This window comes from Tetrahymena thermophila (assembly GCF_000189635.1).
Source record: "Tetrahymena thermophila SB210 genomic scaffold scf_8254747, whole genome shotgun sequence".
In the NCBI taxonomy this organism is placed as follows: domain Eukaryota; phylum Ciliophora; class Oligohymenophorea; order Hymenostomatida; family Tetrahymenidae; genus Tetrahymena; species Tetrahymena thermophila.
The window spans coordinates 438,643-454,604 of NW_002476507.1; the positions used below are offsets into that span (position 1 = coordinate 438,643).

General features: G+C 24.5%; 5 protein-coding genes across 5 annotated transcripts; 3 read left to right on the forward strand and 2 right to left on the reverse strand. All coding sequences in view use genetic code 6, as the record gives it.

Annotated features, from left to right (window-relative positions):
- Positions 1–103: 103 nt before the first annotated feature.
- On the forward strand, positions 104–4,795 carry TTHERM_00144840 (hypothetical protein; the record flags this gene model as incomplete). Its single annotated transcript, XM_001011124.1, has 1 exon — positions 104–4,795. The coding sequence occupies one exon, from the start codon at positions 104–106 to the stop codon at positions 4,793–4,795; it is 4,692 nt and encodes a 1,563-aa protein (XP_001011124.1).
- Positions 4,796–5,201: 406 nt separating this feature from the next.
- On the reverse strand, positions 5,202–6,167 carry TTHERM_00144850 (oxidoreductase (short-chain dehydrogenase family); the record flags this gene model as incomplete). Its single annotated transcript, XM_001011125.1, has 1 exon — positions 5,202–6,167. The coding sequence occupies one exon, from the start codon at positions 6,165–6,167 to the stop codon at positions 5,202–5,204; it is 966 nt and encodes a 321-aa protein (XP_001011125.1).
- Positions 6,168–7,332: 1,165 nt separating this feature from the next.
- TTHERM_00144860 (SPFH domain/band 7 family protein) lies at positions 7,333–9,363 on the forward strand (the record flags this gene model as incomplete). Its single annotated transcript, XM_001011126.2, has 3 exons — positions 7,333–7,449; positions 7,729–8,050; positions 8,330–9,363. The coding sequence occupies exons 2-3, from the start codon at positions 7,729–7,731 to the stop codon at positions 9,361–9,363; spliced, it is 1,356 nt and encodes a 451-aa protein (XP_001011126.2). The 5' UTR covers positions 7,333–7,449.
- Positions 9,364–9,782: 419 nt separating this feature from the next.
- TTHERM_00144870 (ligand-gated ion channel protein) lies at positions 9,783–11,864 on the forward strand (the record flags this gene model as incomplete). The annotated part of the gene is made up of 1 exon (XM_001011127.2): positions 9,783–11,864. The coding sequence occupies one exon, from the start codon at positions 9,783–9,785 to the stop codon at positions 11,862–11,864; it is 2,082 nt and encodes a 693-aa protein (XP_001011127.2).
- A 661-nt stretch (positions 11,865–12,525) lies between these two features.
- Positions 12,526–15,481, reverse strand: TTHERM_00144880 (hypothetical protein; the record flags this gene model as incomplete). Its single annotated transcript, XM_001011128.2, has 4 exons — positions 12,526–13,684; positions 13,778–14,458; positions 14,533–15,042; positions 15,096–15,481. 4 exons carry the CDS (start codon positions 15,479–15,481, stop codon positions 12,526–12,528), a joined length of 2,736 nt encoding a protein of 911 aa, XP_001011128.2.
- Between the last annotated feature and the right edge of the window lie 481 nt (positions 15,482–15,962).

The following is a 15,962-nucleotide window of genomic DNA, read 5'->3' on the forward strand; positions in this document are numbered from 1 at the left end:
CAAAAAACCAACAAAAATTAAAATAGTGAAAAAATTAATATTAAGTTTAAGTAAATAAATAAATAAGTAAGTAAGTATAGTATAAATAGGTTGATAAAATAAAATGGATGACTAAAAAAAAGTAGATAATGTTGTGAAGATATTTGCAGAAAGCTTGAAAGAGTCTAAAGATTTTCCAGATAGTAAAATAGATAATGTTGCAAGAAGCATAGTTTAAGTTTTATCTCAACTATACGATCCTTCAAAAAAAGAATTTCGTGATAAAGTAAATGTTTTAAAAATGAAATTAAAAGGATCTAGAAATAATAGTGCTAGGCTTGCACTTTTATAAGATAAAATATAACCTGCAGATTTTGTAAACTTACCCTAAGAAAAGCATAATTAAGAATATTTTGACTCCTTAATTTCTAGCAATGATAGCTAATCTAAACCTGCACCAACATAAGCTCCACCTACTAGAGTTAATAATTAGGCAATCTCAAACTAAATAAGAGGAAATGCACCACCTCCTAGAGGTATTAGTCGTCCAGGAGGAGCCAGAGTCATGCCTCCTCAGCCAAACAGTTTCAGGCCTGTTATATAATAGAGCTAAGAACAAAGTGCTGATATTTAAAATGAACAAAATAATAATGAAGAAATTTAAAATTTATAAAAAGATAACATTGAAGAAAATAATGATGCAGAATAAAAATAAATAACTCCAAATGCAAGCTAGTAAGCAAAAGAACTATCATAGTAACCTCCAAAATAAAACCAAGATAATGCTTAATAGATAAAAAAAGTGACTGCTAATTAAAACATTAAAGCTGAAGAAACACCTGAAAAGGTTTAAACACAGCAATCTAAAGTGAATAAATAACAGCCTTAAATTCCAACTTAATAGTTAAAATAAGTCAATCAGTAAGCAGATAAGCCTTAGATACAGTAATTAGCTTAGCAATAATAACAGGAAGAAGGTGAAGAAAAAGATTAAGAAGAATAGTAGCAATAATAATAGAATTTGTAAGCTCCTCCTCCTATAGCTAGAGGACCAAATCCTATAGCAGGAAGAACTATTCCTTAAAACCAATAAAGCAGACTAAAATAGTTACCTGGTTAAAAGAAGGTTCAATAATAGTAAGTTATTGATGAAGATTAAAAAAAATCTGAACAAGTTAAATTACCACCAGTGGGAAATTAACTGTAAGAAGAATAAAAACCCGATACTAAATTATAGCCTACTTAAAAGACTGTTTAGATATAAGAAAAATAAAACAATTCTTCCCAACAATAACCAATAAAGAACCTTCCTACCAAGTAAAATGAAGACATTTCGAAATAATCCTAAAAGAGTTAATAACCTTAATCTTCTTCACAAACTCAACCACCAGTTGTTTAAACTTAAGATATCAATAAACAAGCTGCTGACACATTAAAGGCTAAGCAATAATAAAATGCAAAAAATAATTTATAAAATAACCAAAGTATTCCTCCTAAGCAAGCTAATCAAGCACCTATTTAATAAACTAAGCAATAATAAATTAACTAACAATCAAACTAATTATAAAGTATGCAAAATTAATAAAGAGCTATTAATTAACCTCAATAATCTATACCTACAAATACTTAGTAGTAAAAATTATTATTATAACAAAATCAATAGTAAGTTTAATAGTAAGAAAGCTATAGTGATGAAGAAGGGGAGTGTGAAGACGCACATGTTAGCTAGCTAAAATCTCAATTGGACGATTTTAAAAGAACAAAATAACAGCTGGAAGCAGAATATTATGATGAATAGGTTCTAGATAACTTATCAAATGAAGATGATTATTCATAATATGATGATGATGAGTCTTATGAAGATCCTAATAAGCCTAGAAGTGATGATAGGAAAAATAATCAAGAAGATTAGTATAGTGACGAGTATGAGGTATAGTAAAAGCAAGTATCACCCTAAAAGCAAGCTGAGAATTAAAAATAAACAGTAAAATAAGTCGAAGCTACTAAGGATTCAAAGGAAAGTAATGTGAAACAGAAATCCTATTAAGAAAACTAAAAACAGGACAGGACTCACGAGTACTAATTGCACTAGCAAATTGAAAACTAAAAACTATAAGAAGAATTGTAAAAGAAATAGGCTCAGGTTTCAGACACTCAACTCCCTAAAGCTTCTCAAAAAGCAAATAATCCTACTCACAATTCCGCTTAAATTTAATAATAAAATACAAATCATTAAATAGACACACATTTTACTACTTCTTAGTCTAGTAAATAGACTTAAAGTAAATAAAAATTAGAAGAAATGTCGGATTTTGAAAAAATTGAATTTAATCCAGCTTTAAGAAATGAAGAATTTGATGATTAAAACGAAGAAGATGTGATACACCACATACAAAACGATTAGAAAAATCATAATTTTGATTAAAAGAATGGAGGATTTGCTAATCCATTCCAAATACAGGTACCTTAAAAGTCTCATTAAAGGACATTAAGCAGTGTTGTTGTAAAATAAGAAGACTAAGAAAGTATAGATAGATTGAAAAACGTTTAAGTTCCTGTCCGCTAAAGTGTTTCTCCAAAAGCTAATGTAATTAAAAGTGGCTCTAAAAAAATAGTCAAAGGACCTGATGGCGAATAAATTGAAGTTACAAATAGTGATAATGAAGATTTCGCTAGCGATAACATGCAAAATATATTGTAAGGTCTCACAGACTAAGAGTAAAGTAAGAAAGGCACAGATAAAGAATCTACAGATGAATTACAGGGAGAAGAATAGGAAAGAGAAGATGAGCTTCTTGAAGGTGAAGAATAAAAGCTTTACTAAGATGAGATTAATGTAGATGTTGACATACCTGCTGATTTCTCATAAGCTTCTGAAAAAAAATAAAATTAATTATTAAAGAATTCTCCACTCAAAGAAACGTTTGAAGAAAATGAGAGCACAAAATAATAAAAGTCTCGCAAAGAATCAACAAAGAGTGAAAGCTAACGCATAAATCAAAAGTTACAATAGTAATATGAAGACGATTTAGATACAAATAATGCAAAGGATCTTTCAGGAGAATATGAGAGTGATGGTGAGTTAAAAATATAAAATTACTCTTCTTCATAAAACGCTAGACTTTAAGAAGAAAATAAGTAATTAAAGGCTAAACTCCGCCAAATACTTTAAGATCAATCAAAGAGAGAAGAATTGAATAAGAGAGCATTGATAGAGAAAGACAAAAAAAATAAACTCTTAGAATCATAAGTTAAAGAAACTTAAGATGAAATTTTTATAATTAAGCAGTATCTTGATTAAATAATTGAAGAAAACTTAAAGTAAAAATAATAATACGAAGAAATAAAACTCTCCTTCGGTTAGAATGAGCATTAACTTAGAGAGGAACTTAGCTAACTAAAGTAAAAAATTAAAGTTGAATATACAAATGAAATTCAATAGCTTCGCAGTGTTAACCAAGTTTTAATTTAAAACAATGAACATCTTTAAAGTGCATTAGATAGTTTAGCTAGCGATTTAGAATAAAAAGACTTGATTATTTAAAAACTAACCCTCCATTCTTCTGAGTAAGTTAATAGAAGCTATCAAAATATTAATTCAAAAAGCTTAAATTATTCCTCAGCTAATACTGTATAACCTCCTCAGCAAATTATACAACAAAAAGCTTAGCCAAGTTCCTACATACAATAATAGCAATTATAGCCAGCTTAAATTTCACCTTAACAAATTAATTCAATAAACTACCCTTAGCAAAAATAAACTGAAGAATAAATAGAATAATAACCTATTTAGAATGAAGAGTAAGAGGAAGAAAATAATCATGAAGAGATTGAAATGAATGCTTAAGCTGAACTTGAAATAGATTTGCAATAACATCCTGACAATGAAAACGATGTAGACAATAATGATGGAATTGATGAATAAGAGCATGAAAACATTGATAAAGAAACAGCTGGATTAAAGAATTATGAGGAAGAAGAGGAAGGAGTTCATAACCATTAATTAAATGAAGATGAAGGAGATGATAGGCAAGAAGGTAAGCACGAAGAAGACATCCAAGATCATAGATATGATGATTTAGACTAAAATGCTTAATAAATATAAGTTTAAGAGCAAATTAGTTAATCAAGCCCTGTTTATCACCATATCTCTGAAAATTAGAATTTGTAATAATATGATGATGCAGAAAATTTCTTTAATTAGTTGTTACCTGGTACTAAATAGTAAACTCCTATCCTTGAGCCATCTCCTGTCTAATAACAAGAAGTAAATAAAAATATAACTAATTAGTCTGGAGCTAGTGCTACTAATAATTAAACCAAAAGCGTAAATAAAAAAAGTAATAGTAATGTCAATCCTAGCTCAAAGAATCAAAGACAACTGCCTCCTAATAAAAAAGATAGCCTATCAGAATAAATTGTAAATCTAGGTGGTATTATAGGAGATGATATCCACAATTAATCAAACTCTAACTTCTTTGATATTAATTCTATTCCTAATGTACCAACAACTAGTGAATTAAGAAGCTCTCATAACAATAAAATTTCTAATTAAAAATAAATAAAAAATTAGATTGACTTGAATCCTGCTGAAAATACCTTCTTCTCTACCGAAAATGATTTTTTCAATACAGTTACAAGTGATAAATTCAATACAAGCAATATTTCAGCCATACCCAATCCATTTAATAGTAATAACTTCTTTAATAACAATTTTAGTAATCCATTCTAGGAACCCTAGTCAAACAAAGCTAAAAACTCTAAGTAAACAGGATAAAAAAGAGTTAGAAATACTGGAGGAAATTTATTCTCATGAAACATTTTAATTTAATATTTAATTGAATTAATATTAAAATTGATAAGCTTTAGATTGTTTTAAATCTATAATTTACATTTCTATCTCTTAAATATGTCGAATTCTTTTTTTTATGAATAAAAATAATTATTTTAACACTTTAAAATTTTTTAATCTTTAAATATTTTATACATTCATAATCCAACATAAAATGTTTTATTTTTTTTATAGATTTACTTTCAAGATAACATATGTAAAAAGAATAAATTAAAAATAAAAATAAAACAATAAAAGAATACTCTAATTGTGAATAATAAAAGAAAATACCATTTTCTCTTTAAAGAATTAATCATATTTAAAATTTTTATTACAAGATTATATATACTTTATGTATATCAGATTTACATTTCATTTTATATAATTAATATCAATTATGCTTTTTGTGAAACTTTGACTCACCATCCTATCTTTCCTTTAGCATTTTCTTACTTGTAAAATTACAAAAAATGAAATTGAATATAGAGTAAGGAATAAGTCTTAAAATGCTGTTAAAAATTTTATGACGAGTAGCTCCATCTGTTTGATAGTACCTACCTAAATCCTCAAAAGAGCCTTCAGCACATCCCTAAGGAGTAGCAACTGATAAGCTTGGTTTTTTATTAAAAATAAGAGTAGTTGAAACCTCTCCAGGGGTAATATGCAAAATATCTAAATTAGGATATTCATTTTATATGTTTAGTGAGAAAGATTTAATTAACGCCTTTGTAGAACCATATACTTAGAAATATTTAATAGGCTCAAAACCTGAAAAAGAACCTGTAAACATTATTCCTCCTTTTTATGGGCGAGAATTAATTTTCTCTGCAAAGAGTTTGGTCATCATAATCTACGAATATGTATTGATTTGAATTAAATCTAAGATCAACTTATCATCAATATCTTTTAAAGGAGAAAATTTATCAATGCCTACATTATTCACTAAAATAGAAACATCATAGTCTTTTGTTTTCTCAGCTATTACTTCAAAAAATCCTTTTTCATAGGCTTTTGAGAAGTCTGCTTAGACTAAAACAATATCTAATCCGCTATATAATTTATGTATTTCTTATTTAGTAGCTTCTAATTTTTCCATGTTTCTTGAAACAAGAATTAAATTGAAACCTCTCTTAGCAGCTGATATTGCCAATTGTTTTCCAATACCATCAGTAGCACCAGTGACTAGCGCATATGAATTTTGTCCATACTTCTTAATCAAATTATTTCTCATCTTTAAAGGTTATATTCTCCAAAGGAATCTTGCAAATTTAAGACATTTTATTCCTAAATATGTAAGACCAATAATCATGCTTGCATCTTATATTTATTTTGGAATATATTTTTAAATTAATTCCATTTTTTATGTAATATATCAGTCTATCTTTTTTTTAAGTATTAAATAATTTAATTAATTTTATTTTAATATGTAAAATAGGATTCTTAATTCATTTGAGCTTCTATTTTGATTCAGCATTTAAAGATATTTATTTATAAATATCTGAAGAGGGAAAGTTAAGAAATTCTTTCAGATTTTTTCTAAAATTAAAAATTAAACTAAATATCCATATTTATTTTATAAAAATAATTCTATATTTTTTGATAAGTATTAAAATAATTTATTTTAGAATTTATTATTTATTTTTTTGTTAAAATATTATAAATTTTTTTCTAATTATTTTTAACTTTTAAACTCTATTTATAGTAGATATTGATTTAATGATTTATAATTTTAATAAATCTAACGACTTTTAACTATTAGAAAAAAACAATATTATTCTTAAAATATTATTGAAATTATTATTTTTAAATAAAATTTTTCAAAAGGTTTCCCTTAAAATAAGTAAATGAATTATAAAAAAATGAAAAAAATATTTTAAAAATTATAATTTTGTTAAATTTAATATTTGACTGTTATTAAATTTTTTGAAAAAGTGATATAGAGTTTAATTTATTTATGATATTTTTATTAAGGAAATAAAAAAAAGAGCATATTTTATTCTTGAGATTAAAATTATTTTTTATCAATTTAAATTCTAGAAAAAACTTAAAATTTAATATAAATTTAAATTATTATTTTAAATTAAAGCCAACAAAATTTAATTTATATAAATTAAAAAAATATTAAGAATCTATCGAACTTAAATCTTTGCTGATAGCAGATTAAAAAGTAAATTAAATTCGAGCAAATCATAAATTGGTGAGACAAGCTAAGTTAGAATCTTTATTTTATGAAATTATGTTTTATTATAAATGTACTTATTTTAATTTATTTTTATTCTTAAAACCTTTCTTTTTTATTTCACCATACTATAAATATTTTATATTATTCTTACATGGTCTTAGCAATTAATTATAAATACCATTTTTAAGACTAAAAAATTGAAATTTATTTCTAATGTGTTGTTTTAACAATAATTTGTAACTAAAAATTCAATTTGATAGAATTTGATTTATGTTTGTATTAATCTTAGGATACTGAAACATTAAAGCATTTTTTTGTAATAATATCTCAGTTTTAAGTTTTCTATCTATAATTGATCTAATTATTTAATAAAAATCAAAGAATTGTATTTTTAAACAATCAAAATAAAAAGTTAACAAGCCAATAAACTAGTTCAGATTTCATTTTTAAGACGAGCGTAATATTAATTTATATTATTTTAATTTCTTTGTTAAATACCAAGATGATGCTCATTTATAGAATCATTTATAATAATTGTAAAATTAAACTTTAATATCATTTAGTATCTTTTTAGCATTTAAACATTTTTCATAATCTACTCATTTATTAAATGATAATATCTTGAGTATGAAAAATAATTTAGCAATAGATTTTAAATGAGAAAACATTATCCAAATGGATTCACATCAAAATTTTATTTTCTTATGAATTTTATTTCTTCAAAATACAACATAAGATGAGCCAATATAATGATTCCCATGATAAAAACGTTTTAGAATTACCTTTAATAAATTAGTCCTCTGATATAGTGAACGATTAAGACAGCGTACCCCTTGAACCATAGCATATTAATATATCAAACTACTAGCAAAGATTCGAAATAAACAGATAAAAGTAAAACTAAAAAAGTAACCCCTCCTCTCCTCCATAAATATAACAATAAGGAAATACTCAACAGAATCTCCTATTAACAAATAATAACACAAACTAAATTATCAGCAATCCTCCTCTTCAAGGACCTTTGATGCAACCTAATCCCAACTTCAATTAAACTAAAGGTAAATTACAATTAAAAATTGTATTAATTATTTTCTAAAACTCTGATATCATATTAGATTCACAATCTAAAAAATAGCTAACAAAATTTATAAATTTAGATGAGAAATCAAATATATTTAAAATATAAAAACTTGAATAATTTAATTTATGTTAAACAATGGATTATTTATTGTTACAAATTTGTCAAAAATCATTTTTGAATTATAGTAAATAGCACAAAACTGTTATTGAATTTCAAATTTTTCAATACAAATCTAACAAATTTTATTATAAAATAGAAATATATATAGGCAACGCATAGTAGAGCTATAATATGTAATAGTAATAAATACAAATGTAATAGTAATAATTTGTGCCATAACAGCAAATGTAGCCAGGATTTTTCAATCCTTAAATACATCCAAATCAAATAAATATGATGCAACCTTCAAACTAAATGCTAATCAATTAATAGCATGTACTCCCTTAAATACAACTAACTCCTGAAGAAATAGCTAGAAGATAGAAAAGATTAGATTTCAAAAATAAATTTTAGCGTTAAATACCTGAAGAAAACCCTGATAATTTAAAAGTTGAAGGCGGATATTAAAAAATTCTTTACAACTGTGGTAATTGTTGTGGTTGTTGTGGTCAATATTGTCCCTGTTTTTGTTGTTCTAATCCTATGATCTTAGTAGATAACTCGTTTAGGGGTATCTATGAAAGATTTGGTAAATACGTTAAAAATGTGGATGCAGGCTTACATTTTGTTAACCCTTGCACTGATTAATTAATTAAGATAGATATGAAAACTCAAAATATCGACTTAGGTATGTAACAATCATTAACTTAAGATAACATTTTGTTATTTATCCACGGTGTTGTCTAATATCGTATTCTTGATTGTAGAAAAGCTTACTATTCTATTGATAATATTGACTTCAGTGTAAAAGAATTGTCAATTTGTGCATTACGTTCCACTATTAGTTAGTTTAAATATTAAGAACTTCTTGATAATAGAGATTTATTTAGAAAAAAAATGGAAGAGTTTGTTGAAGAGTATATCCATGACTGGGGTATCGATGTTGAATAAATTATTATTAAAGATATGAACATGGATTAAAATATTTCATAATAACTTGCTTCAGCTGCAAAGGAAGTTCGTTTAGCATAGGCTAAAATTTAAAATGCTAAAGCCGACGTTGCTGCTGCAGAAGAACAAAGAAAGGCTGCAGATTAGCTTGCTTCAAAGGCAGCCATGCAAATTCGTTATTTGAGCACTCTTGAAAGAATAGCCTCTAAAAGTAAGGTAGTCTTCTTAGCCGAACATTGAATTGAGTAAATCTATCTAGCTATATATATTTAATAGAAAAAATATATGGTCTTTATATTTTTGTAATTGTTTATTTTTATGTTTAAATTTTAAAACTAAAATTTTTGTTACAAATAAAAATATTTTAAACATTTTTTTTATCATGAAATCATAAATATTTTCTTAGGCATTAAAAACTTTAATGATAAATTTTTTCAGTTTTTAAGGCATTTTATAAACATAATACCATTCATAGATTTTGAGGAAAAATAAATTTTGTTTGAATTTATTTATTTATTTAAATAAAAAATCTAGAATCAAATAATTAATAATTATGCTTAATTATTAATTAATTTATAAACCATTCAGTCAATTAATTACTAATATTTAAGTTGTGAATAAATATAATAAGAAGTATTTTATATTGATAAATACTACTAATGACAAATAAAAAAATCAGAATTTCAAGAAATATGAAAATCATTTCATTTAAGCATTTAATATATTTATTTTTTACTTTTGTAAGCGTCTTTTCGTAAACGCAGAATGTTGGGGCTTTAAATTTTGGTCCAATGATGCAGTGTACGATTGGAAAAACTTTGCTACTAAGTGATATTATTAACTAAAGAGCTTAATATTAGAATTCAGAGTAGATTCCAGATTTTAATGGTTATGAATTAGACATTTTGATTCGCACAGTTATTAATAATGGCCTATCATTTTCTAGCATTCAGCTTACTTGCTATGAAACTTAAAATGATTTAGAGAATGCACTTAGTTAAGGCAATATTATCTATGGTATAGGTGGGATACAGATAGATTATACTAAATTATCGTAGGGTTTTTTTTATTCTCTTCCACTCTATACTGGAGGTTTAAAAATAGCAGTGAGAGTGAATAATGATAAAACAATATGGAGTTTTTTTGATCCTTTTCATTGGAGTTTATGGGTAGTTATGCTGGTAACTACCTTGTTTGTTTCTGTTGTTACGTGGATTTTTGAAGACTCCAATATTTAATCATATTGGTGTAAAAGTAATAAAGAGAATAGTTAAAAAACTAACTCAAATAATGAGAGTTAAAATTAAAAGGCTTAACAAATTAATAATGTTTATGAAGAAAGTAGATAAGAAGAATCTAACAATTCTAAAAATTCATTAATAAAATCCCATTAAAACATGCAAGCTTTCTCAAATTTTTTAGAAATGCTATGGTAATCTTTTAGCAGTCTCTTTTTTGCTTCAAGTATAAGACTTTAGAAATTTTCATCTCGAATTGTTTTTCTTGGTTTCTGGTTTGTGGTTATAATTGTGTCTGCTACTTATGTTTCTAATCTAACAGTTCTACTTGCTTAGAGTAAAAATATTTCTTAAATATCTAGTTTCTAAGATATTATCAACTCGGCTGATGTCAAAATTTATACATTTTAAGAGTATGTAGGTACTTACATTAATCCCTCTATTTTTAAAGGTAAATAATAAGATATATTTGTTACTTTTCCAAAGACTAAAGATGGTTTAAATTAATTGGTTAAGGAGTTCTATTAAAGTTCAAATTCATAAAATTATTTAAACCATATTTTATTGATTGATTTTCCTATTGTGCATAATATTAATTCGCTTTATCCTTGTACAACATCAATCTTGTATGAAACTTTGAGCAATTTTAATTATGGCGTCATTACAAAAAATTAGGCAGTTTTAAAGTCGCTTAATTCTCTTCTATATAATTTTATTGATGATCCTTATTGGCTAAATTAAATTTAAGTATATTTGAACTCGACTCCAATCGAAAACTCATGCTACATTAAGCAGAAATCTATAGACTTACGTAGTTTATCTGGTTTATGGATATTTATAGGAGTGGCGATTGTAATTGCAATTATTATAAATAGGATAGAAGCTCTGAAACTTAAATATGCCTTAAAAAGCTAATAAAAATTAAAAGATTAAGAAAATAATAATTAAAAGAACCAAATTGAAAAAGAAGTAAAGTAACCAAAATAAATAGAACTTTAGAATCTAAATAATTAAAAGGAGTTAGAAGAGATTTAAAGTCCTATTAAGAAAGTTGAAGAAGGAAGTTAAGTACATGATATTAGAAATACTTAAAAATCAAAATTGAATTAAAATAGCATAGATGATCAAAATATTTAAGCAAATAATAATGGACCAAGCAAGTTTGATAAATATGCTAGCTATTAAAAAAGAGATTAGAGTCTCTTTCTTAGTAACAATGATATTTAAGCAGATTAAAACAATCAAATTTGGAGTGATTTCTTAATGGTCTCAGACTATATCCATATACCTTCGAAAGATATACATTTGCAAGCAGAAGAGGATATTAAAAATCAAGTTAATTTAGTTGAATAAATAATTAAAAAAAGATTTAACAATGTTGAAGAAAACATTATCCGCATCATGAAAAAGTGTCCAATAAAAATTGGAAATAAGTACAATTAAGATCTTGAAAAAATTGAGGAAAAATTAACAATAAAAAAATTTAAAACAAATATAGACTGAAAGAAAAAATATAAATTTTATTTAGTCTTCTTAACTCTTTATTTTAACTTAAAATGTATTTTTCTTAAAAAAAAATATGATTCAAATAAAAAAAACATTGATTCTTAAAAAACTATAATTTATTTTATTAGTTGAAACCATTCCAACTTTTTATTTAATTTTTAATATTTTATTTAAAACTTCTTATTTAAAATAAATATTTCTAAAATTGATATTTTTGTTTCCATTTTTAAAAATAAAAATTTTTGAAATAAAAAAATTAAAATTCTTTTTAAATAGATATTTAGCAAGCAAAATATTTTTATCAATCTTAAAAAATTATGGAATGAAATGATAAATATTCTTAAAATTAAAAAATAAAACAATATCTTTCAACTTAAGAGATTCAAATTATTTATTTTAAAAAATTATAATGTTAATAAATATTTTTAAAAAATCTATTTTAAATACTTTCATTTTATTGTGTACTTTTTTGTTTATTTATTGAAAGTAGTTCAAAATACTCTTAAAATTTACTAATTGATGAATTTATTTATTTATAATTATTCAAACACAAAAATGTATTTATTCTAAAAAAAACTGAAATATAAAATTGATTTAAAAATGTATACAAATGTTATTTACTTCCCCTTTTTTAAAATATTTTAATTAATTAAAAATATCACCATTTATTTGGTTGTTAATAACTATCATTAAATAGAATATTTTAGCAAATAAATTTATGCAAGTTCATACAGAAATAAGTGTAGCTTACGAGTCTTTCAGAGTCATTTTAATATTGGTTTTATGTTGAATAAGCTTCTGCCATTGACCTTAATTAATAGCACTCTTAAGGACTAAATTCTGGAAAGTTTAATTTAATAAAGCTATAGAATTATTAGAGAGTTATTGCACCTTTTGAATGCTCATCCATAGCTTACAGCTTATTTCTAAACTAAATAAGTACATAATCTACTGCATCAAAATCTTTTAGGGTAGCTCTTTAACCAACTAGTATTTTCCTTTTTAAGCTTTCATATAATTTATTTACAACTTAACGATCGTCTAATGGCTTAGCTACAAATGCATCATCATTCTCTTCATAAATAAAACCTCCTTTAATGTAATCTATGCCAGGTTTAGGCTTTTCTTTTACTCCAAGCTAATCTAAAGCTATTTTTCTATAATCAGGTATCCAAGGGATATCTTCATATTCAATTTGATTTTATAAATCAGGCTAATTTTTGTCGTTTTAACTGATGACTTGATTATCTACGGCATTATTACCTTACTTACTTTGTTCCGAAACTTTTTTAACTTTCTATTATTTTTTTTACTCTATTATCTACTTTTAAATTGATTCTTTAGTGACAACTAAAAATTTTTTAGGAACTTCGATGGGTTCTGATTATGCAAGGTGCTATTGGCTATCTTGTGTATTTTAATTTTATTAATCTTAATTTATTTTAAATGAAACTTGTCCTGTATGCATACTTTTGTTTGTTTCCTAAGTATTCATTTGAGTATCCTAGAAATTCTCATTATCAAGAACTAAATGCTTAAATAATTTTGATTTTTCACCTTCTTTATTATTTGATTAAATATTTTATTGATTGGATATTCCTAAATCCCTAATCTTTTAATTTTTTTCAAAATCATTAATTTTTTAGAATAGCACATCATCAAAAAGAGGTCCTCCAAGTAAATAATCAATAAGCTCAGGTAAATATATCTTTCTCTAGCTCTAATATTTAGAAGGTTGAGTAATATTTTGTAATTTGCTAAAAACAATATCTAAATCAGACTAGTCAATTTCCGAAAAATAATCAGCAACTACTTTTCTTGTTTATAAATAAGAATTAGAATTGATATAATCTAAAAAAAAATAAAGGAGCTTGATAATATAGAATTTATCAAAAAGTAAATAAATATACCTTAGTTTAATTTCTTCTATTAAATCATTCTCATCTGTATATATTTTAAGTTTAAGGCTTAGTTTATTTACAATACCTTATACAATTTTCGATTATATAGACCTTCTTGCTTATTCTTTTGATTTGTTACCTACAGCTTTAAAATCTATACTATTCATAGCAATTTTTTGGGCTTCTCTAGTAATAAGATCAACCAATTTTTTAGTATCTAGCAATAAGCTTGTATTCAAAAATCCTTATTCGCTTTTATCCTGCAAATGAATGCAACCATGATTTGCTAGGTAGAATTTTAAATCATTGATATCTTGAGGAACAAATTAAATGCCTAAGCTTTTAAAGTACAAAGTAATATTATTTAATAAAATATAATTATCTCTTTCTATTATTGGGCTTAAGGAAGTCATTAAGAAATTTAATCCAAAGCTGTATGCATACTTCACAAGCTATTTAAATAATTTTGGTGATTGAGCCTCCTATTTATTAAGAATTCTTCTTTAATCTTATTCACTTAAACCTAAAGTTCTAAGCTCTCTTAGCTTTTAATTTCTATTTTTGATAACCCATCTTGATAAAGTTTCAAATGTAAATTATGCAAAGTTATTGTCTTCCCAAATTCTATAGTGAAGGAGAGATATCTCATCTTCAGTTAATTTTAATTCCTTAAAGTGTTCTTAGATAACTCTTTTTTTATTAATTAGTTTAAATATAGATAAATAAGTGTTGAATTCTCATATTTATTTCAATTATTATATTACTTAGAAAAGTCATCTTCAAAATAATGTTTAATTTTGTATATTTGTCCAATCCTTTTTGAGTCTTATCCAAAATTATGTCTGAAAACTTTTTCTATCTATTCATCGGTAAATTGGACTATGTTGGAAGGTTTTAGTATTTTAGCTATTTACTAGGCTATTTTAATATCAAAATTCTTTAAAATAGTTTCATTATTCATCATATAAAGATTCTTGACACTCTTTTCATACTGCTCGTTTTCTGTCGCTTATCTGTATTAAGATTTATTATTTTAGTATTCTTCTTCATCGTTTTCTTCTTCTTATACTATGTTACCATGCTCATCTCTTTTTGATTACATTATTGAAATTTCTAACCTAGTCAGATCATCGTATTTAAAATCCCAGTCTTCTCCAGGTTCTCTCCTATCCCAAAAATTTCTCCTCTATTTGTCAATTTCTTTTTCCCATGAATCATATTAATGATCTTCTGGATTTTTCCTTTTTGTTCCTAACATTAAAGCAACAGCAAACCTATAGTAAAGAGTAAATTATATATTTTTGAGTATTATTTCTTATTTTTTTACTTTGTTTTTGGAGGATAAGATTTCATTAATTAATAGCATTCATAATAGGGAATATAATGATCTGTACCATCAAATTTAGTCTATAGATCAGTTAAGATTTCTTCTATTTGTTCTGCTGTTAAATAAAAGTCTATTTTATTTGTGTTTAAAATGGATCTGAATTCTGATTTAGTAATTAATTATCTATCTTAAGCATCAACTAAGCGACAAAGCTCGCAGAAATTATACCCATAGTAATAAACATATTCTCTTAAAATTTGGTAGCCTTTTGATTATTTATCCATAATCAACTTTTCATAGTAGTTGTTATTTTTATCGTTTAAATGGCTTTCCTACTCTACATATTAGGAGCTATCATTTTAAGTCTTCTTTTTTTAAGATGTCATTTTTTGAGAAAGATTTGATACAGATTTTAAGTTTTTAATTATTCTAAGTATTCTTAAAAATCTTATTTTTTAAATTATAAAAATTTTAACTACAAAATTTTAAAACAAATTATCAATATATTAGTTAATTATTTATTTATTATTATTAAATTTAAGGAGTTAAAATTTGAAAATATTTTCACAAATCCCTAAAATGAAATTATTTTTGATGAATATAAATAAAAAAAAAAATAGTAAAAAGTATGTTTTTAAGATTATTTCTTTTTAATTTAAAATATTTAATATTAATTTAATTAATCTGAAAAATGTAAAATAAATTTTTATTTGGTTTAGGGAATTTTGTTGTAGTAAAAAATTAGTATTTTATATAAAGAGATTTAAAAACTCTATTTTTATTTATGATTCTATTTATAATCCATATAATGTTAGAAGTGCTTTTACTATTAATTTTACATTTGAATTTCTAATTTTTGTAAATTTC